General features: G+C 38.7%; 1 protein-coding gene across 4 annotated transcripts in view; it reads left to right on the forward strand.

The window, feature by feature from the left end:
* Nucleotides 1-22,207, forward strand: part of LOC122799895 (E3 ubiquitin-protein ligase RNF14-like) — a 513,500-nt gene that overhangs the window by 362,669 nt on the left and 128,624 nt on the right. For all 4 annotated transcript variants that reach the window (XM_044069272.1, XM_044069274.1, XM_044069273.1 and 1 more), the window contains exon 5: nucleotides 13,783-14,014. In XM_044069272.1, the coding sequence (XP_043925207.1) occupies nucleotides 13,783-14,014 (232 nt within the window). The remainder of the gene's footprint in view (nucleotides 1-13,782; nucleotides 14,015-22,207) is intronic.

Raw genomic sequence — 22,207 nt, forward strand, 5'->3', positions numbered from 1 at the left:
CATCCTAAGGGGTGGTGAAAGCCACACACACTCTGGCTAGGCTTATAAATGCCCTAGGGCAGATAGCCTAGTATGAACCTATGAACCTAAGAGTGGTGTGATTATTGGTGTTTTTATTGATTCGGGTTGGGGATTGTATTCATTGTGAGAACCCATGGAGATTTAGGTGAAGGGCTGGGTGGTTATTATCACATGACAGCCAGTTGATGTTAAAGTCTCCAAGTATGATAGTTTCTTGGGGTAGGGAGAGGTTAGCCCAGCTTAGGAGTTTTTCTAGGGGAAGTATATTTTGTCCTGGTGGGAAATAGCACCCTATGATGTTAATTGATTTCTTTGTGTTAATTTTGAGGGTGGTGTAAAGGATTTCTTCCTTACCATATTAGGGAGCTGATTTGTTAAGATTTTGGATATTGTAGTAGAGCTATACCATCTCCTTTCCTGGACAGTCTGTCCTGGTGGATGATGTTATATCCAGGTGGGAGTATTTCCTGACTTCTGATGTGAGGTTTGAGCCAGGTTTCTGTTAGGACGAGAATGTCTGGGGAGTACAGGTTTACATTAGCATGGAGGTCTTGGATTTTGTTACAGATGCTTCTGATGTTTAGAGACATGACGAGGAGGTCAGCTGGGTTTTTGTTGGTTATGATTTGAGAGATGGGGGGGTTCTGGGTGGGGGTATTGAAGGAGGGACCAGGACTGGGGTGGATATCCTCACTGAGGGCTAGTTTAGAGAGAGTGTTAAGAATGTGTTTATATATGCAGTAAAATTCCGGTCATATTTTAGGGATGGTTTGTGTTTAAATGTGATGTGTGTGCGGTAGTTGGGTAGGTAGACTGAGAGTAGGTTTTTAGTGGGAGGGGCTGTAAAGTTATAGAGTGACTGTATGATGGGAGTGGTTGAGAGTGTGCAGTGAAAGTAGCAGGGAGTTATTATTATGGGGCTTTGGTATGAAGTGATATAGGCAAGAAGAGTACATGTAAGGAGTAGAGTTATCTTTATTATTAGCATGACCATTTTGGTAGAGAGTTGTGTGGGAAGTTATAGGAAGTGATGTAGTTGGTGGTTGATTGTGGGAGTGGTTTAGGCTTCAGAAATAAGTGTAGATGCACTAGGGGCATGTGGGAATTGGGGGCAGGGAGGGGAGCGAAGTGAGCTTAGCGAACAGAGCGGGATTTTAAACCCCAGTCAACAAGTGCAGGTTAAGTGTTAAACTCTTGTTACACACACTAATATTGTGTTGTGAAGTGACTATCTTCTATAGCCAGTGTTTCTATTTCTTTAGTAACTTTTGCAGGGAATTCTAAGTCTAGGAGGGCAGGATAGAGTAGATGGGGATTGAGATATCAGGGAGGGCTCAGCGTTGGCCTGATCGAATTTGTGCTACCCTTACAGTTGAAGGAATTGTAACACATACACTTTCCCTGTCTGGTGTATCTTCTTTAGAGAAGGATATTTCCTCTAGGCAGTGTTCCCGAGTTAGTTAAAAAACAGGTCTCTGATGGACAGGGACCGAGTACACCTGATACTAGTAAGGGGAAACTGTGAGGGAGAGAAATAGGGAAGAGAATTAGGGTAAGAGAGTATGGCTAGAGTGGGTTAGGAAGAGCTAGTAACATCAACAAATACATAGACAGTTCAGCAAGGTAGAACTATTCAGTCGCTAGTTATTGGCTTATAAATCTAGCTCCAAGTTCTGTGCATTATTTTACAGTTTACCAAAGTTCAGTGACAACAAATGCAGCAGTATTACAGCAGTAGTACAGCTTTACAACAAGAATATTTGTAAGGCAGTTATATACAGCATAGAGTAGCAGATGTCAGTAAGTACTGAATATATACAGGATACAGCATATTTACAATAAGTCCATTTTGAGGAGTTTACTTCTCATTAAAGATGAGAAGTTGAAATATCTGCACGGAAGCTAGTCCTTGCCAGTTCTGTACATTTCTATTTAGTTTCACCTCAGCTGTCCAGGTGTTGACCAGTTGCATATTCACAGCAGCAGCCAACTACACGTTGTAGGCAGGCAAGATCTTCTCATATTTAAATAACTCTCTGCCTACTGATCCATCTGAGCAGGCTGCAACATCACCCAGGGGTGTCTTAGCTCAAACTGTTCCATTCTCATAGAATAACAGTGAATCTTACAAAGTCACAATTGCTTCCATCTCAGGTGGTAACCTGTGCTGACTACTATTAAGATCTACTTCTTGGCTGTGCAGGTCTTCCTCGGGAAAGGATATCATCACTTCAGGCTGCAGTATTCAGGATTGGGCCAGTTTTTTCTCAAAACACTAGATCATACAGCTCTATCCGTAGTAATGGTATCCAACATCCTGCAATGGACACCATAGGTGCAATGGCCCCAGATGTCAGATTTCATTTCTTCCTTTCCATTCAAAATTTCCAGTGCCTGGAAACTTTGGTTGATAATTCCAGATCCTCTAACCTGCAGAAACCTTTTCCAGTTACCAAATCCAGAGGTGTTGGTTAGTATAATTGCATTTTCTTTGAGTGGGGATGGGAAGACAGTTCAGATGTGTAATCATCTCAAGAATAATAACTGTTATTGGTGACATGTTAATGTAGGCAGTTATCCTCAGTCTGTCTGACTTTCAAGACTCTCTGCATCTGGTTATGATTTCTATTCAATCTGATAACACTGGAGGTGGTAGGGATGGTATATCACCAAGAAGAGGAAGCATTTAGGAAACTAAACTTATCCCTTTTGCTGAGAGGCGTTGAAGATCTGGCAGTCAGCCATCCAATCCTAGCACTTCATTCTGACCAATCATATTCCAGGAGAGGCCAGTTCCCTTGTTAACAAACTCAGTCATTGCCTTTCTTTGCCCCTTGGATTGTCACTCAGTCACTATATGGCTCACAGACTATTGCAGTTATGTGAGAAGCCTTGGTATGGCCTGTTTTTAGATCTTGCCATTGCGAAGTGCAGCAACTTCTTCTCCTGATTGCTCCTCTGAGAGATAGACTGAGAGGTATTCTGACTCAGATGGATCCTGGATTATTTTATGCTTTTCTCCTTTCTTCTGATGATATGGTTCATTTATAAGGCCAAACTCTACATTGCCAAAGTCCTTTTCATACCCCCATTGGCCCCAGCAGGTGTTGTTTCCTCTGCTTCACCCTTACCTTCTGGAAACATTTATGACTGCTTCACAGCAAAATTGTTTCCACCTATCTTTCAGAAAACTTAATCTGGATATTTATTTGCTCAGTCTCAGAGCTCTCCAGTTTAACTAATTGCTTACATTCCCTCTCTTACTAGACAAGCGTCACAAAACCTTTCCTCATGCAAGATGTACAAATACAGATAGACTTGCTTTTGTCTTTGGTTGATAGATAAAAGTCTTGATGCTCTCTCATATTCTTTCACTTCTAGACAACTATTCTAAGATTTTTGGAGCTGGACTTGGTTACTGTTCTAGTAAGCTTAGCCTTTCTACCATTTCTAATTTCAACTTGGAAAGAGACTGAGCTTCTCTGGCATAATTCAGTGGACTTAAAATACCTGTCCCAGACAATACTGTTTCTAGTAGCCATTAACCTCTTTTAGGAGACTCTCTGAACTTCATGCTGTTTCAGTTAAACCACCTTATTTCATCTTCTGCCCAGAGTTTCAGTTAGAGCTGTTCCCTCTTTCTTGTCTACAGTGGCTAGAGCCCAATCTACACAAAATCATGGGTCTACCTGATCTATTACCTAAATACTCTAACCAAGGAGAGTATCTGCTCATTGCATGTATGTTCACAGGCAGGTTAGATATTTTTAATAAGGCCAAACTTTATTAAACATATTGTTGTCAGTATATGGTAAGCATTGCACTAATCCATACTCCATGAAGTAAGAAACTCAAGAATCCACACCACCTTATCAAAGGGAAAAACTCATTCATAGTTACAGCTATCTATTCCCTTGCTAGACATTCTTCGATAGAGAAGGCTGTATCTGTTGTGTTTCTCTGCACTTCAGGTGCTAAACAGTACTTTTCAAACAACTTTATCAAAGAACATACTGGTACCCCTATGCCTAGAGCTACTGAAGCCACTTGCTAGCATATTTGCTTTCCTCAGACTCAACTGGATTTCCATGATTTCATCCTTGTGATGCCTTGAAAATTGATTAACCTCCTCTGTAGTTATGGGGCTCTGTCTGCGAAGATTTCTTTTTTTTACTACTGACATGGTTAAGGAAAACAATACCTGCTTGGATCGACCTTCCAAACAACTGCCTAAAAAGTGAATTTGATCAAAGTAAATATGACCAAAGTTCTTCTTTCAGGTCTCGACCATGCCCCCCAGATCTTGTCTAACTTACCACAGCTTCACAAATATGATTCTAGGACCCTATCCATCCTTCATTTCAACACCAGCATGTATTGGTTAGTCCTGGAAAGGTGATGCAGTTTTTCATGGGGTATAAAAAATATTTCTGCAAACAATTCCACCCAAATATTCAACGCTTTCTCAGATGAGTAGCACCCTATAACATTGTACAGATTTGTGCCACTCTTTACAGTAAATTTGGAAGTTTAAGAAGATAGACCATTTTTTCTTAACTTTGCTGAAATTTACCTGCACCTATAGCTTACTGTATGCACATTTTCTCAACTGTCTCCTGTATTGGCATACAAAAAAAGAACCCATTGAAGTCCTACCTGACCCCTGGCAAAGAGCTCAGCTTCTGTCCTAAAACATGTATTAATCCCCTGAAAATTAAATACTCAACCAATGAAACCTGATTTTCACTCTCCTGTGAGTCCACATTAAAACAGATCTGTTCTTAAACGTTCTTCCCAAGAGCATAGCTTTCTCCCATTCAAAACTCTGTGATTAAGAAGATATTAGCTGAAGTTCCCCATAAATAGATACGTCTAATGGCATTAGGATGCCCCTCAAAACATCTAATTCCCTCAGTGACTAGTGTATTTTTTGTGCCACTCTTTAAGTATTATTTTACCTTGGAATATCTTTGTCCCTAAACATAGTACTTCATGGCTTATTAGCCTTCAGACATAGTTGCCCAATGCAACATATCCAAGAAAGACTGCTCCATTCGGGATTTAACTGGTAAAACACTGTTAATTGGAATACTCTCCAGTATTTTGAAATTGCGTACCCCCCATCAGTTAATAGGATCAATTTATACTGTGCCACTTTGGCCCAACATCCTTTCCACAGTGCCTTGCTGCAACACCTTTTATTTAAAAAAAAAGTTTTAACGAGGGGTAGTGACAAGGTTTGAAAACATATAAATGCTTAATCTGCATTACCATAATCTCTGAGCAAAATCCAACTTTAATATATCCCACTTTTGCAGTAATACCTTATATTAATGAAGTATTTCTACATTTGACAACATTAATGCTTGTTGCACCATGTAAGCTAAAGAGACTCCTAGATATGTGTTCACTTGCATATTCCACAAGTTTGGATGTTGGGTCTCCACTTCCTCTGCAGGCTGATATATAAAACTAGTGCTGTTGTTTTGGCCATATTTAATTTGTAAGATAAAACTGAGCAGATTATTTGTGTATGTTACATAAATTTGTCAGATCTGCCTCTGAGTTCAATAAATATATCAAAAAGTGATCTACGTATAGTGCAAGGGTATAGTTAGGCATACTCAGTGTACTGAAATTAGTGCATTTTTTCTGTGTATCTTTTGGGAACTTCAGCACTCAAAAAGCACAGAAAGTTTAGAACTGTGTGAATTAATGTTTACTGTACAGAGTCAGAAAAAAATGGTTATTGAAAGAAATAAACCTCTAAAAATAACCTATGGGTATAAATGGTGGTAACTGAAAATAAGGTGTCCCTTTCCTATATGTTTGGGGGTAGCACTTTGAGGGTTGAGTACATTTTTAAAATGATAGGTAGGTGGTGGGGCAACAACATTAAGTTTGAGTACAAAATGCAGATTTCTGTCTACAACCCTGGTATAGTGAGACCTTGCACTCTTCCCTTAAATTCTCCTAAGACAGAAGTACACAATAGTTCTATCAGTGGTTCTAGGTATAAAGCAAACACTAATGGAGAGAACAGACATCCCTGCCTGGTGAACCTGGTCATCTTAAACCTCACTGATAGTTGTACTTTGACTTTGATTCTGCAGGATGAAGAACCATCATACAGTATATCTGATTCAAAAGTTGAAGAAAACCTGGTGGAAGCCCAAGTAGTTCTAAAGTTTTGAATATTAAAAAAAAAAAAAAAAAAAAGACAAACAAACCCTAACTCACTCTGTCAGATGTATTTCCTGTACCAGAATAATTATCATCACTGGGATTCCTGTGGGATCTTGCTTCTTCAAATATTAGTGAAGTCTGCATGGGGTTGTCAAATGTCTGCCTAGCTGGAGTAAAAATATTTTAATCTGAATGTGTATGTCATGCCATACATCTGGATAGTCACTTTGCTAATACTGCCATCAATGTTTTGTAATCTTAGTTTAGTACTGGAAAACGTTTATAGAAACAGAACCATAGAACCTTAGGGTCCTTTCCCACTTTTGGTATCACTAAGACAACTGTTCTCTGTGAAGAGATGGGAATTTGCTTAGTTTCCATCAGCACATTTATAGGCTTGCATAACACCCCTAAAATCAAATCACCCCACCACCAAGCCTGCCAGCTGGCACACTGCCAGTACTTTACAATCAGGTTCTGGGGACTTTCCTTTTGATTGCCTCTTTATCACCTCTAACTGTTTATCCATTTTAAAGGAGATTTCAACCCTTAAGTCTTCTTCTTCCCAAAATATCCTCTCTTCCTCAATAGCTTTTTATTCTCAGCATCTGCTGTATAATGTTCCTCAACTTTCTGTATACTCACAGTATATCTACTGTGGATTGTGCACCCCTTTTACCAATTGGTTCACTTTTTTACTTAATTGAAGAGCCAAATGTATTTGTGCTGTTGGGGATACAGCAATGTTTCTGTATTTAAAAATCCTTGACATAAAGTTTAGTTCCGGTATGATAATCCTGTCCAACTTTTTTCCATTGCTGTTTTCCCAATCACAATATCATCAGTCTGGATATGCAGCTGTTGCGTTTTATGTAACCATTCTTGTAATGAATCCAAAGTAAAATAACATCTTCTCCTTTATTATCTTTGTGTATTGCTGAATATTTAATCTAAGTGTCTCTTCGATGCCTCCCACCAACCTATTACCTCCTGAGAAGTTTAGGAAAGTACACTAAACCAGCTCTCCATTTGTGTAGTAAAGCATTTATTGAAATACTTATTACCACAAAAAAACATCCTGAATCCCAATGTCTTAACGCAATTCTGTTTTCTACTTTTATTGTTAATACCATTGCAGCAAGGTATGAAAATACAATGGAGTGTGCCATTAAGTAGTTTTCTAAGTGTAAGTGCTTCCTTGAGAAAATCCTATTCAGTCTCAAATTTATGTAGTACGCCACAGGAGTACCATATGTACCTATTTCCTTTAACCTTTCACACTTGGGTTACGTATACCAGTTCCACATTCTTACAGTATAAAGATAAGAGCCTCCCTCAACACTATACTCTAAACACTGTTGACCTGTATTGGACATCTTGTACCTCAGTGACTGAATTACTATCTCCCTGCAAGAACTGTTATCCTCTGTTGAAATGTATTATACTTGTCAAAATGCCTTTTATTTCAGATCAAGGTGAGCCTTGGGGAATATAGAATGAGACTATTGTGGATGTTAATCCATGCTGTTGCCCCTCTACCATTAAAAAGTGGCTTTCTACATCTTGGAGCTTAGCCATTATTAAATGTCCAAAGCCTTTTCCAGCCAGAAGACTGACTTTTATTTTCCTGGCCACCTGAAAAACTAAACTCCCTCCCAATTCATGTCCACTTCCAGCTGGATTTAAAGAGTCATCATTTGAGAAATACATTTCTTTCAGGGAAACTAATTGTAGAAAATACCTGTTAATTCAAGCAGATACTCTTGATTGCTTGACAGGGTTAGTTAGACCACTGATATTCCATGAAAGTTAGACAAACTAGTTTATATACAACCTTCTAACTATCTCCTAGATTACTAATCTCTTTTAAGTTTCTCTTACCCAGCCTGCGTGATATCTGTCTTTGACCCCCTCTAGTCCATTTAATGATTCAATCTCCAAAATGTCCTTTCGAAATGTCCTTTCTTATTGTTCATCCTCACTATAGCCTCTTTCAGTTTCCCCTTACCCATGAAGTTCTTAGTGACTTCTTTTACAGTGCATCTGCTCTGAACAGATATATTTTTATATAGTAAGCCATACCATCTTGGAGTAAAACATATTTTTCTATCTAAATTCAGAAGCTTAAGTATCCCCAATAATTCTAATTAGCCATTCAGTACATTCAGCCTTGACTTTAAGTAACATTGTTACACAGTGCAAAAGATTGTTTATACTTTGTCTCCATAAAAGAACTAGATAACAATACCCTTATTAGAAACATTTTTTTATTCTTACCGTTCGCACACCAACCCTTTGGAGTATAGAGCTATGATTTTGCAGTATAAGTATGTTCTTAATGTCCTGCTTGACTCGCTAGCCAATGGTTTGATTTCTTTTGACTGTTACAAGTGTCTTTATGTTGAACATCCTAAAATAGCAGTCCTTTCTGGAATTCCTAAACTGCATAGTCAAGTTTTTCCACTGCCCTTTAGACTGATAGTGTCTGCTTCTTGGAGTGTAACTGAAAGTGTATCACTTTTTTTACATCACTTTTTGAATCCCCTGGTGCAGAAACTGGACAGCTTTATCAAGGACTCCTGCATTTTTTGGATTCCTTGCAATCTTTTACTTCAGACACTTCAGCAGTTAAGTTATTACCTTGGAAGTTAAATCACTTTACATTTACACCAGTGTACCTACTTATTGCCGAAGGTGTTGAATATCTGAAGTTATTTCTGGTTAAATGTACCAGTGTTTTCTAGTGATATGGTTAGCATTTGTTGGGAGCTGATAGAGGTGATGTTAGAAAATAACTTTTTTCTATTTAATGGTAAATATTACCAATAGTTCAAGGGTGTTGTTGTGGGTGCCACCGTAGCACTCTCTCTTGCTAACCTTGTCATGGGGTGGTGAGAGACCCAACTTCTAAAATATTCAATTTTTTTGAAAGATATGTTAAGATGTACAAGAGGTTTGTGGACAACCTATTTTTTATTACTGATGCATCTTTAGATCAGATAGATGCATTTGTTAACGACACGAATAATAGCACTAACTTTTTAAGCTTTGTCTTGGGCCAAGTAGGAGAAAGTGTTCCATATTTGGATGTGGTGCTTAGCTGGGATGCTGCCAATAACAGTTTTCCTAGTGGGATTTACAGAAAACTTTGTTACTCTAACAATTATTTACATTACCTTAGTACTCATCCCGCTTACATGAAAAGAAATATTCCCAGAGGTCAGATGATCTGACTATCTAGACTAACCACTGACTTTGGTAACTTTTCCAAAGGGATTAATGATATTATTACATTATTCAGCTGTAGGGGTTATGATTTAGGCCTGTTGGTTAAGACTGCTGAGGAGATTAAGCAGAATGCAGTTTCCTCCCATTTTGGTGGGAGGTATACCTCAGAAGAACAGTACAGATGTTAAATACAACAATAGTTTTATTTTGCAGATGCCTGTTGATGACAGTAGCATTAGAAATGTTATTACACACAACTGGAAAATTTTCCAAAGGAGCTCTGATGTATATACAGAGGTGGGTCCCTCCCTCAAATTTGAGTGTTAAAAAATCTAAGTGCATTAAGCACTGGTTGGAGAATGCACACACTAGGATCCCTTTGCCACTCACACATAAATAAGTGGGCATGTTTAACTGCGAGTTTTGCAGGGCATGTAATTTTATACTTGGAGGCTGTGTCATTGTTATGTCTCATATGGACAGAAGCATTAAAATTAAAACACATTATGATTGTACAGTTAAGAGTGAAAGGGAAGGTCTACAAGAGGGTAGTGAGACCAGCTATGTTATATGGGTTGGAGACGGCGGCATTGACAAAAAGGCAGGAGTCAGAGCTGGATGTGGCAGAGTTAAAGATGTTAAGATTTGCACTGGGTGTGACTAGGATGGACAGGATTAGGAATCAGTATATTAGAGGGTCAGCTCAGGTTGGACAGTTTGGAGACAAAGCAAGAGAGGCGAGATTGTGTTTGTTTGGACATGTGCTGAGGAGGGATGCTGGGTATATTGGAAAAAGGATGCTAAGGATGGAGCTGCCAGGTAAGAGGAAAAGAGGAAGGCCTAAGATAAGGTTTATGGATGTGGTGAGAGAGGACATGGAGGCGGTTGGTGTGAAAGAGAATGATGCAGAGGACAGGAAGAAATGGAAACAGATGATCCACTGTGGCGACCCCTAATGGGAACAGCCGAAAGAAGATGATGATGATACCACAAACACGAAAAGTCACTTACCTAAAACTTTACAACATTGACTCCCAAAATATCAAACATCAAAAACTCCCTACTCTCCACTGACTTAAAACTACAACTATTTTTTAACTCCTACACTTTTGCACCCCCTCCACACCTCCACTCTGAGATCGCACTACATTGAGGAAAATGGTAAAGTACATTTACACTACAGGACTTGTAGGAACTCTGCATGTAACAGCGGTATGTTAAAACTTATGATACTTCTTGCTATGAGGATAATCATCCCATTTTAACATGTAAAATATGCAAATCTTAATGCTGTTCTATTCGAAGCATTGTTAATGTATAGGGGTAAGATGATGTATCTGGTTAAAAAACATTAAATATTGAGTTTATGAGGTGTTGAATCTTAAACTAAACATGTGCTACAAATTGAAATGTATGCAGTATTTTTTGATAAATATAGAAATGTACAGTATATACATATGTACAGATTGTATATGGTAGCAGAAATGTTTATTACCATAAGTAGAAGTAGTTTTTTTAATATTATCATTATTGAGGTTATTAGTTATAGTTAACTATTTTAGAAGTAGGAAAGTAATGTATGGAATACACTGTTTGATATTTTGAAATTCGACATACAGAAAGTTTGACAACGTGAAATTCGATCCTGTAAACTTTCAGGGTTTTGTACTTTTGGTGTTTTCGTCTCAATATTATGAAGATCAAAATAATCGAATTTCGATGTTTTAAAGTAGATCCAAAATATTGCACAATAACTTTAGGAATCGGTCAGAGGAGGTTAGAAAAAAATTGGGAAGAGAGATTGGATAAGTAATTCACAAGGAAACAATAAAAGGACATATGTATGGCTGCCAGGTATGCAACAAAGTCTAGAAGATTTAGGATTTTTGCTTGGAAGTCTGTGCATTGGTATGTTTATACCACAAGCAGACTCCAAAGAAGGAGGTGTGCTGAAGGTGTGTTGGCAAAGAAAGTGGTAACTGGAAACATATGTTTTGGGAGTGTAATGAGTAGAAATATTGGGTGAGCAAATGGCTGTAATTAAGGAAATTATTTTTTTTGAGCTGGGATGCAAGATCTGAATTGCTTAGACATAGTAAGGATTTGCTAAGTTGAATTCTGATGGCTGTTAAAAAAGCTGTTACTAGAAGATGGAAATCAAAGTCTAAACCAACTGAATTTGAAGTATTGAATATTGAAACAGAGAAAAAAAATGGAAGTGTGATCTTTGGAAAAGGGTAGGAGCAAATTATATTGATAAAATGGAAGTTATGGGAAAATACATGCAAAATGGAATTGAGCAATTTATATTTTATTTATTTAGTTAACATTTGTTTACTGGGAAAGTCAGAATGGGACAGAGCCCATTTTTAGTGGAGGCCCGGGGAGAAATGCTCCATTATATAATATAGCAATAACCCACGCCTGAGTGTGGGTAATGCTGGATTTACCCACGGTTGGTGTGGTTTGGTCACGAGGGCAAAGCCCGAGTGGCCAAACAAAGCCAACCGTGGGTAAATCCAGCATTACCCACACCCAGAAGTGTGTTATTGCTATTATACAATGACATTATTTAAGAAAAAAAATAATTACATTTCTTAAATAATGGCATGTATAATGCCTCCTTGCTGCCCTTCCGCAGCTGTCTGGTATTCTGCGGCAGTTCTGATGTACTGCGCATGCCTACCCAGTACATCAGAGCTGTGGGCAAAGAAACGGAGAAAGCAAGATCTCCTTTGCTTTTTAAAAACTGTTTCGCTATGTTAAAGGAGTTTAACATAGCGAGACAGCTTTAAAAAAAGCAACAGAGAATCTCCGTTGCTTTTTTAAAGCACATAGCGAGACAGTGTGAAGCAACGGAGATCTTGCGTTCTCCGTTGCTGTAAAAAAAAGAGTTATAGTAATGGAAAAAGTCTGGGCGACCAGACCTTTTTCCATTACTATAACTCTGATTTACAACGTGCACGCTGACCAATCAGCGTGCACGTTTTTGAATATTTAATGGGGGGGTTCGTTGTATAATGTTGGATTAATGATAGCTATACAAAAAAAAACACGTGATGCATAAGGTTTGTAACTAGGAACATGTTAATGTGGTTTGTTTTCTTTTATATAAATGTATGTTTGCCTATGTCTTGAGTGATAATTCAAAAAAAGTGTTAGGAAAAAATCCTCTGGAGTAATGTTATTTAGAATAATCAGGATTGTCTGACATCATAGCATCAAGATTCCAGTGGTCAAAAATGAGCATACTTAGCATTTTTGTGCAACTGATCCCTGCTGTTCATGTAAAGATCCATTCAACAAGCAGCTCTTTAAAAGAGTTCCAACACAGATGTACATGTTATTTATACAATTTGATTGAACTCAGCAAAACACGCTCTTAGGATATATAATTGTAGGTAGTAAACAATGCAGAAAACTCTTTTAGAGAATGATCACCCCAATGGCTCACAGGCTAAAAAAATGAATTTTGGAATCTTAAAAAGTCGACAAGACCTTCATGATCTGTAGCTGGAAAATGGAAATTAAGCTATTTAAAAGTATCAAAACATTTCTGGGCACTAAACTGTGTGTAGGTGATATTACTGGGAGAAGACTCAGGTGTGTGCCCTGAGATTGACTGTCATTTTTGATCTAAGAGGCATTGGTAGCTATGTTTTGTTTCAAGAATGTCTTCTACCATACAGTTTTTCATGTTTAGGCTAGCTAATTGAAGGAGTTGTTTCTGGTCTTGTTGGTACTGGGTATTATGTATTGTACCAATGTTTTAAAAAACTAGGCTCGTATCCTGAACCTGGCTGCCACTCTTGATCTAAAATACTTTGAGAAGTGCAATATGACTCAGCAATGCCTTCTACCATCCTGAGTGATGCATATAACCTTTGCAAGTTGTTTTATAAGCCTTGTTTGAAGGCTAAGTGCAGTTGATTAAGATTTGACATAGCCACTGTGTAACAGAAGGATAGCAATTATAGCAATAGAAAAATACCCTGATAGAAGGAATGAGTCATGACTTTTGGAATCTGTACACCAACTTTCAGAATGTATCCCTCTCCCCAGTACCCATGTGTAGCCCCTTTCGCAGCCCAGACAGTTCTTGTTTTTGGGCATCATATCTCTTTATACTAGACAAAAGATATATTAAATGGCAGTTATGAACAAAAAACGAATTTAGCCAACCAGGCATTCTGGAAAAAAATGGTTTAACAAATTATAAGTTGGGGAAATGCAAGGATCTCAACATCTGAGTAAAAATGTTGTGTGTTTTGTTAGAGAAACACAGCAAAGTGGATTGACAATATTTGTGGTTATGTTTTTTTGTAATGCGTTTGCTTTGCTATACAGGTAAAACAATTGGTTGGTGAAGATACATTTTCCCGTTATGACCGCCTCTTGCTTCAGAATGGTCTGAGCCTAATGACAGATGTTGTATACTGTCCACGAGTAAGCTGTCAAACTGCAGTGGTGAAAGAGCCAGACGGTGAAATGGGTGTTTGCAGTAACTGTTTGTTTGCATTTTGCACCAAGTGTAATCTGACTTACCATGGAATTTCTCGTTGTTATGATGAAGTAGAAGGTAAGAACAGTCTTAGTAAATGCTGTTTACATTCACTGGCAGATGACTTATTAGATGTGGGGAAGACTATTCAAGTTCTGTGGACTGAAAAACCTAACAGCAGTTAAGAGGCTACTAAATCTGAAGAAAAACTAGTAAACAGTATATATGAGTCAGAAAGTCATTCTGCTAGTATTTTTGGAATTCAAAAGTCAAACATAAATGTGAGAAATTTATATCTGCTGTTTTCTCTCATTAGCTCATGGCTTCTGCTTTCAGCTTTTGAAGCATATGCATTAATCATTTCTTCTTGTGCTGTGCTACATTATTGTTTACCTTCACAGTAAGGTGTGTTTATACCATATATATGTAGATGGTTAGACACAAGAGCTCTCTCTTCTCTTCCTTGTTCACAGTTTCACCTCACCAGCTCTTTGCTAGTCCTTTTTAGCAAATGTTTTCCTGTGCTTGTTTGCCACTACACTACTCTGTTAATCAGGTAACTGTTGTACTTGCAGTATAACTGTTAACCTATGCTGCTTATTTTGAGGTATTTTGGTACTCGTAGTATTGATTAAGTTTCAGTGTGACTCTTCATTTCTGGCCTGTATATAGTAGCATGTGAATATTTGACTTCATTCTTCGTCTGAACTGTTATATCAAATTTACTTTTGAACACCTCATACAAGTGAGCACCTTAGGCCTGTGAGAATGTTTACTGTGATTTTCATGAGCTCTGCTTGTTTGATCTTCATTTACTTGAGTTCTTGTTTGTTCTGCAGCTGTTCATTCACTACTTATTGTAGTAATATGAAGTCAAGAAAGTTTCTTTTTTCAGTCTTTTTCAAGGTGAAAAGGGAGCAGATAAAGCAGCAGTCATTATTTATGTATTTTAACAATGATTGCCCCTTCTCTGAGTTGTGTATGAGCTTCCACATGGAGACTATAGGAAGGCTTCCCATCTAAGCAAAACTGATATTTTAGGGATTTCATATTTTCACAATGTTCCAGACTCAGTGAGTACATATATATATATATATAGAGAGAGAGAGAGCTTATATACCTTGGGGTGATGGAATACATGCTGAAATATAAAAGCTATTTTGTTTAGACTCTGTACATTTCAAGGTAACATAAGAGACCTCTGTGAGATGTCATGTACATTCTCTCTACTTAATTTCAGCATACGTTTTGCTTGTGAGTGTGACAAAATTTTTAAACATTGCAGTGCTATGAAACATGGACTGAGGTTCACTAATATGTGCTCTGTTTTGGAAGTGATAAATAAGCTTCTCAACTGTTGTTTCCTGTCTGAAGCTGGTGCTCACTAATTGTGGTTTTCTTGATGCGGCTGGAGGTGTTGTAAATTTGATTCTGGCCCTCAGCAAAGGCATACACCCTCTAAATGTAAAACAATTAAAGTGTGCTTTTAGTTACTTTCCTAACTATTCGAGGCATGCATTAATCAGTGCAGTTAATTGCTGTATCCTGAATTCCACAGGTGTCATCTTAACATCAGGCTTTATAGGGGTTCAGTGATCTTTACTAGCAGTGAACCTTTCCTAAATGTGTTCTGTTTGCATTTAGCCTAATATTGTTTATCTTGTCAACCCAGTCAGTAATATTTGTAGCAAAGGTTTTCCAAGTTGTGTTAGTTGCATAAGTACAATCATCTTCAGTAAGTCTAGATGTACTAAACAAATTGCCCATCTTTGACATGAACAATGCAAGTCTGCAATGCTGTCATGTGCTGCCTGTATATCTATATGTACACACACACACACACAAGCCATTTAATACACTGGACAAGATACTTATGCTTCAGCAAATTGTTAATGACATACTTATTTAAAGAATCCATTATCCCTGTTGTTTACATTGTGTTTCACACCTGAAGAGTCTGGAGCTGTGAGGCAGAGATCTTTCCACTTAGCTGCATTAATGAACAGTTGGGATGACAGTACTCCATTTTTATTCTTATAAATGGTACATAGCCATTTCATTGTAATATATCTAACCAAGGAGATTCTCTGAATCACACTGAGCAAACCTAAGTACACCTGAGGCATTCACACAGACAGGCTAGACAAGTGAAACCACAGTCAAAGCACAGAGCATTTCCTTTTGTTCAGGATACAGCAAAATAAATAGGGAATGAACTGTAAAAGGGAGACACATTTCAGTTGTTTAGAAAATAAATTTGTTCAGCATCTAAGAAGACCAAAGATACATTAGCCGGTACTGAGGAAAAAGAGTTATTCAATATCTTTTTGTACAAAGTTTATCTGTTCGTAGACTGTAGTTTTAATCAAAGGATTGCTACAGGAAGCAACAACTTCTTTAAAATTCTTAAATACAGATTTAAGTTTGAAATTACTTATTCAGCTTAATCAGCCCTGTCATAATTGTCAGCTTCAGATATTTGTAAGATATATTATTTGTTATATCCTCTAGCAGTGTTTTTTGTTATTGCTTTTGAACATGCAGGTAAGACTGAATTAAAAATAAGTTTTGAGCAACAATTGTAATAAAAATATTACAATATGATTGGTTTGGTAAGGGAGGCATGCAATAACTTGTACTGAAATCCTGATGTTGGTCTTTGTAAGGCTATGGGGAAGGATCAGTACTTGTTTTAAATGAATTATTTTACAAAAAGAAATCATGAGTTATTTCTGATGCACCTATCTATAAAGCTATTCAGATGTACAAGATTTCTAGGCTACAACAGTGTTAAGTCATTTTTGGAGAAGAACTGGCCATTTCTTTTTAAATTTTTTAAAGAGATGCACTTCTGTGACAGCTAGAGATGGGTTTGATTTTTTTTAATCGGCAGACAAACTCAACCATCCTTCTTTACTGATAGAATGATAGGCACAGAGCAATCAATGTGCTTCACAGGGTGAGAGGTTCTTTTTCTATTTTTTGTCTATCCATCCTTTCTTTCATTGCACTTGACAAGAATAAACTTTACAGACTTTGGTAAAACATTTAAAGTCATCAGAATGACTGATTTTATACCACACAGTGAGACTGTTTCCTCTTGGAATACATGAATTTCCTGCACTTGTTTTATTGACTTTAACTCATTACACATACTTTGACTAACAAACATATTCTGTTTCCATATTGCAAGGCCTTCCAAAAGTGCATAAATCAGTTGTCAACCCTCCAATGAGACCTATTGTCTCTAGCAGAGGTTGGTGTACTGAACCAGTCTCGATTTTCGTAGAGAAACACTTGAGACCTGTTTTAGACAGCAATAAGTACGTTCTCAAAGACAAGGAACACTTTTTAAGGGATTTATATGAGTTTGTTGAAGAGTATGATTCCAATATAATGTTTGTCACATTAGATGTCGTGTCCTTATTTACTGTCATTCTGAATACAGTAGGATTGGCAGCAGTGAAGGACTTTTTAGAGGTGTATACGGAATATACACCAGAGAAGATACGTTTGTTACTCACATTGTTGGGGTTGGTTTTAGAGCATAATTTATTTCTATTTGATGAGCAGTTCTACAGGCAATGCAGCGGCGTAGCTATGGGCACATCTTGTGCCAATAGCTACGCCAATGCAGTCATGGTCAAATGGGAAGATTCATATATTTTGAAAGGTCCTTATATTCATTTACTCCCTTTTTACCGTAGATTTGTAGATGATGTCTTTATTGTGTGGGGAGGCAGTGAACAGCAGCTATCTGATTTTTTAGTATTTATAAACATGAGCACATCGTTTTTACAATTTACTCATAGGGCTTCAAAAAATAATATGGATTTTTTGGATGTGGAGATAGTTAAATGTATTGAAGGTGGAGTGTACACCAAACAATACAGGAAGGACTGCCATGTAAATCATTTATTGCATAGGAGCAGCGCGCATCCACCACATATTTTTAAAAATGTAATAACCAATCAAGTGATGAGAGCCTCTAGGCTCAATGTGAGAGATGAGGACTTCAGCAAGGAAGTGGAGAAAGTGATGGTGTATGAGACAGGGGATACAATGATAATACTCTTAGGAAATATGTACCGCAAGCAATAGGTAGGAGAAAAAATCAAGCCATGCCATATTTTTCAAGGAAGTTTAATCATGGAAGTGAAAGACAAGAGGCATCCACCAATTATAAACTTAGGATGTCCTTGAAATACACCGCTGATGTACACAAGTACACTGAAATAGTTAAGAAACATTGGCAAATTCTGCTGACTGATCATGAGGTAGCTGGCTTGGTGGACACAGTACCCAGATTTAGTTTCAGGAACAATAGATCTCTGAAGAGGAGACTCTGTTATCCGAGAGATGGGCAGATGAGTAATGGTAGAGGAGGGACGAGACCTTGTGGCAGTTGCAATTGGTGCCAGTATATAGACACTAGTGATCGCTTTTACCATCCAGATTTGGATCGAGATTTTCATTTTGACATTAGAGCTGACTGTCTGAGCCGACATGTAGTTTACTTAGCCAATTGCTGTGTATGTGCCAAATTCTATGTTGGGAAGACAGATAGGAGTTTAAAGGAACGCATCAGAGAGCATGTCTATAATATTAGGAAGGGTAATAAGGTGAATGCTTTAGCCAGACACGTTATGAATACTGATATGACCCACATTTTAGATTCAGAGTCATAGCCCTGTTGCAGGAGAATATAAGAAGGGGAGATATCTGCAACAGGACAGAAAGTGTAGAAGCCATGTGGATAACTAAATTGATGGGTACAGAAGGACATGGCCTAAATGAATGTATTCCCCTGAGACCGAAACTTAAAATGAGGCCTCTTCGCAGATAAAGTCATAGGTTTATGTATATGTGTTTTATATATGAAACTTTGACATGTGAATTATTTATTTGTTTTTGCAGGTTAGGAATTGGTTATTAAAATATATTATTTATTGATATATAATGTTTATATATTTATATGTATTTATTTAGGAAGGAATATAGTATTTTTTGTCATCGTAATTTTTATCATTGTCTTGTATAAATATTGTCTTTTACATCTAGTTAGTTAGAATATAATTCATGTTAGTATAGGTTTAAAGGATTTGCTTTAGTGATGCTTAGTCATATGACTTCAGACATGTGATATGCAGTGAGTATATAGGTGTGTCTGTTTTAAGTGCTTTGTTACACTTGAAGAAGCTAGATTGTGAAAGCGCTTGTGTTTTGCACTCAGTAAAGGCCTATCCTGGATTTTACAGCTGTCTGCGTCTCTGTTTCATTTTACATATTCTGTTTCCAGTTTAAAATAATTTTCTGTATCCATCTCCTGCAAAAACAGCATTATCTGTTTTCAGCACAAATAATGTCAATCTTTTATATTGCTTCTGATTGCAAGCTGCAGCCATAACTCCTCCAGTACTGGTAAACTTTGCTTTCAAAGGAAACATTCACAGACATATTTTCTCAGGTATAACTGGCATTGCTGTCCCTGTATCAAACTTCATATTGGGATTTTTTTTTCACTTATTAGGAAAATACACATAAACACCTCTGCCTTTGTCAATGAACATTGAAAATGTTGGCAATTTCCTTTTCTCTTTAGAAACACATATAATATGCATTTGTTTCTGTTACTCTTTATTTGGGACTGCATTTTACAATGTTGTTTTCTTCTTGTCATCTGTGTGTATCTGTGGGATTTTTGCCAGGTGCTCATGTTTTCGTAGTCTAAAACTGTGCTGTCGTTGAACACATGATCACTGTGTGTGAGCACGCACATGTACAAGCATGTGTTTGCATGTGCCCTGTGATAGACTTAAATGCCCTATTAAGGACTATTTTCTCCGCCTTGCACCCATTAAACACAGGAATAGGTCAGCTACCCCACAGACAAGAAACCAGGTAAAACAGGTAATGGAGATTTAATGAATGAATAAATTAATGCTTCTTTAATATGCCGCATCTTCCCACGGTGACTCCATTTCTTCTCTTCAAAGTGAAGGTCTTGTGGCCTGTGATTTTTGATATTACAGTGGCAGTAGAATCTTTTGATCTTTGTAGGGCGGCCATGGTGGTGCAGCGGTTAGCATTGCCGCCTCACAGCAAGAGGTTCTCCGGTTCGATCCTCGGCTAAGGTGCCTTCTGTGCAGAGTCTGCATGTCCTCCCTGTGGTCGCATGGGTTTCCTCCGGGTGCTCCGGTTTCCTCCCACATCCCAAAGACATGCTGTAGGTGGATTGGACACTCTAAACTGGCCCTAGTTGTGAGTATGTGCATGTGTGTGTGCCTTTTGTGGAAGGTTGGGTGCCAGGCTGGCAACTTGACACCGTAAAACTCCACTGCCAATCATGAGCGGACAGGTGATCCGCTGTGGCATCCCCTAACCGGGAAAAGCCAAAAGAAGAAGAAGAAGAATCCTTTAATCTTCGTGTTTATTCAACTGATTTTTTTTCTTTTCTCCTTTGCCAACATGCACTGCATGCTTTCTTGACTGTTAGATATGTTATATGCTATTTCCATTTTCAGTGTTATCTCAAATGTTTATTGAAATGTTATATTCAGTTTGTGTGGTGGTGCTGCGGTAGCATTGTCGCCTCACAGTAAGACGTTGTCCTGTTCGATTCTCCATTAGAGTGTCTTCTGTGTGGAGACATGCGTGAATGGGTGTTCCTTCGTTGAAGGTTGTGCGTCAGGGCTGGCAACCCGTCACGTAAAAATCCACTGCCAATCATTAGCGGACCGGAGTTCCGCTGTGTTGACCCCTAACCGGGAAAAGCCGAAAGACACAACAACAACAGCAGTTTTCAATGACAAGATTCACTAGAAATATGACTAATAATAAATCTGTTTTATAATGCTTCATCCAAATTTGAGCCATATTCGCAGCTTACCACACACTGATTTAACTCTGCTGCATATTGTCTCACAGTTTCATTGATCATTTGCTTGCAAAAAGTAAAATGGAATCTTTACATTGTTTCAGCAGTTTAAGTTCAGAATCTCCTAAGGTGACCCAAATGTCTGTTTAGTGGCTCAAGCAAATAAGGAACTGGTTTAGAGGATTGTGAAGTTGTGACTTTTGGCCAACTCACCCATTCCAGCAGGGAAGGAGAGGATGTCCTTCAAGAATGCAACTGCAGTCCTGACATATGGGTTGTCCTGCCTCAGGCAGCCCTTTGGTCGGCCGGATTCCAAAGTCTGGGTCCGGCGTCGGCTGATGTCGCCTCTTCCCCGATGTCAGAGCGGCTGGGGTATAAAAGCATCAGCCGACGCCATCTTCTTCAGTCTTTCTTGCCGCGCGGTGCCCGAAGCAGAAGCAGTTCGCAAGTGCCGGTCGGCCAGCTCCTGTGTTTTCAGATCCGAAGTCATCAAAAAGCTAAGTACCCCGTTGGGGAACCTTTTCTTGCCTCAGCCGATGTCAGATAAAACTGCAAAAGTTAATAATTGCTTGTCTTGTGGTAAACAAATACCTCATAAGGGCTTCCATTCTTACTGCCTTCCCTGCCTCGGCCCAGACCACGACGTCTCGGCCTGTGCTGCCTGTGCTTGCTTCAATAAGTGCACACTTAGGCGCCGGGCAGAATTTGCTGAAGACTTTTTTGGGGAAAATTACTCCTATATCATGCCGTCGGAACTACCGACAGCACATATTTCCAAAAAACGGAAGGACCGGGACCGACATTCGTGGCCCGCGACTTCCACCGACACCACACTAAAGCCTACCACGAGTGCATCAGTCTCTTCGGAGGCGGTAATTCAACCGCTCCAGGCCGACGACACCGCTTTACCGCACACTTCGGTCCCGGAGGCTACCCCGGTGCCGGTTGTTGATTTTCCTCCTGAAACCGAAGCCCAAGATTTGCCTGACACCATACCGGTGGACAAAGTTACTCCAGCACGTGGGGCAGCTAGGCCTCCTGTGTCTATGTCCATCAAGGCCTACACACGTGCTAAGGCTGCCAGCCAGGCTAAGTCTCACCCTCCTAAATCTTTTTCACAGGGTCCCACTTCTGATAAACAGATCATGACTTTAGCTGCAGATCTAATTTCCTTAATCAGGGGCTCTCAGACTCATCCAGACAGAGGTTCTCAGCCGCCTTCAGACAAAAGGCCTAGGGTTGAGCAGGCAGATACCCTTTCCTCAGATGAAGCCTCTGGTGAGTCAGGCCATTCAGATTCCCAGGAAGAATCCTTCCCGGCCTACGAAGATTCTGATGCTGATGAATCCATTCCCTCTGCCTCTCCTCCTGAGGATATTTCCTTTGGGGAAATT

This window comes from Protopterus annectens, chromosome 4.part0 (genome assembly GCF_019279795.1).
Source record: "Protopterus annectens isolate FY-2018-M chromosome 4.part0, PAN1.0, whole genome shotgun sequence".
Taxonomy (NCBI): Eukaryota; Metazoa; Chordata; order Ceratodontiformes; family Protopteridae; genus Protopterus; species Protopterus annectens.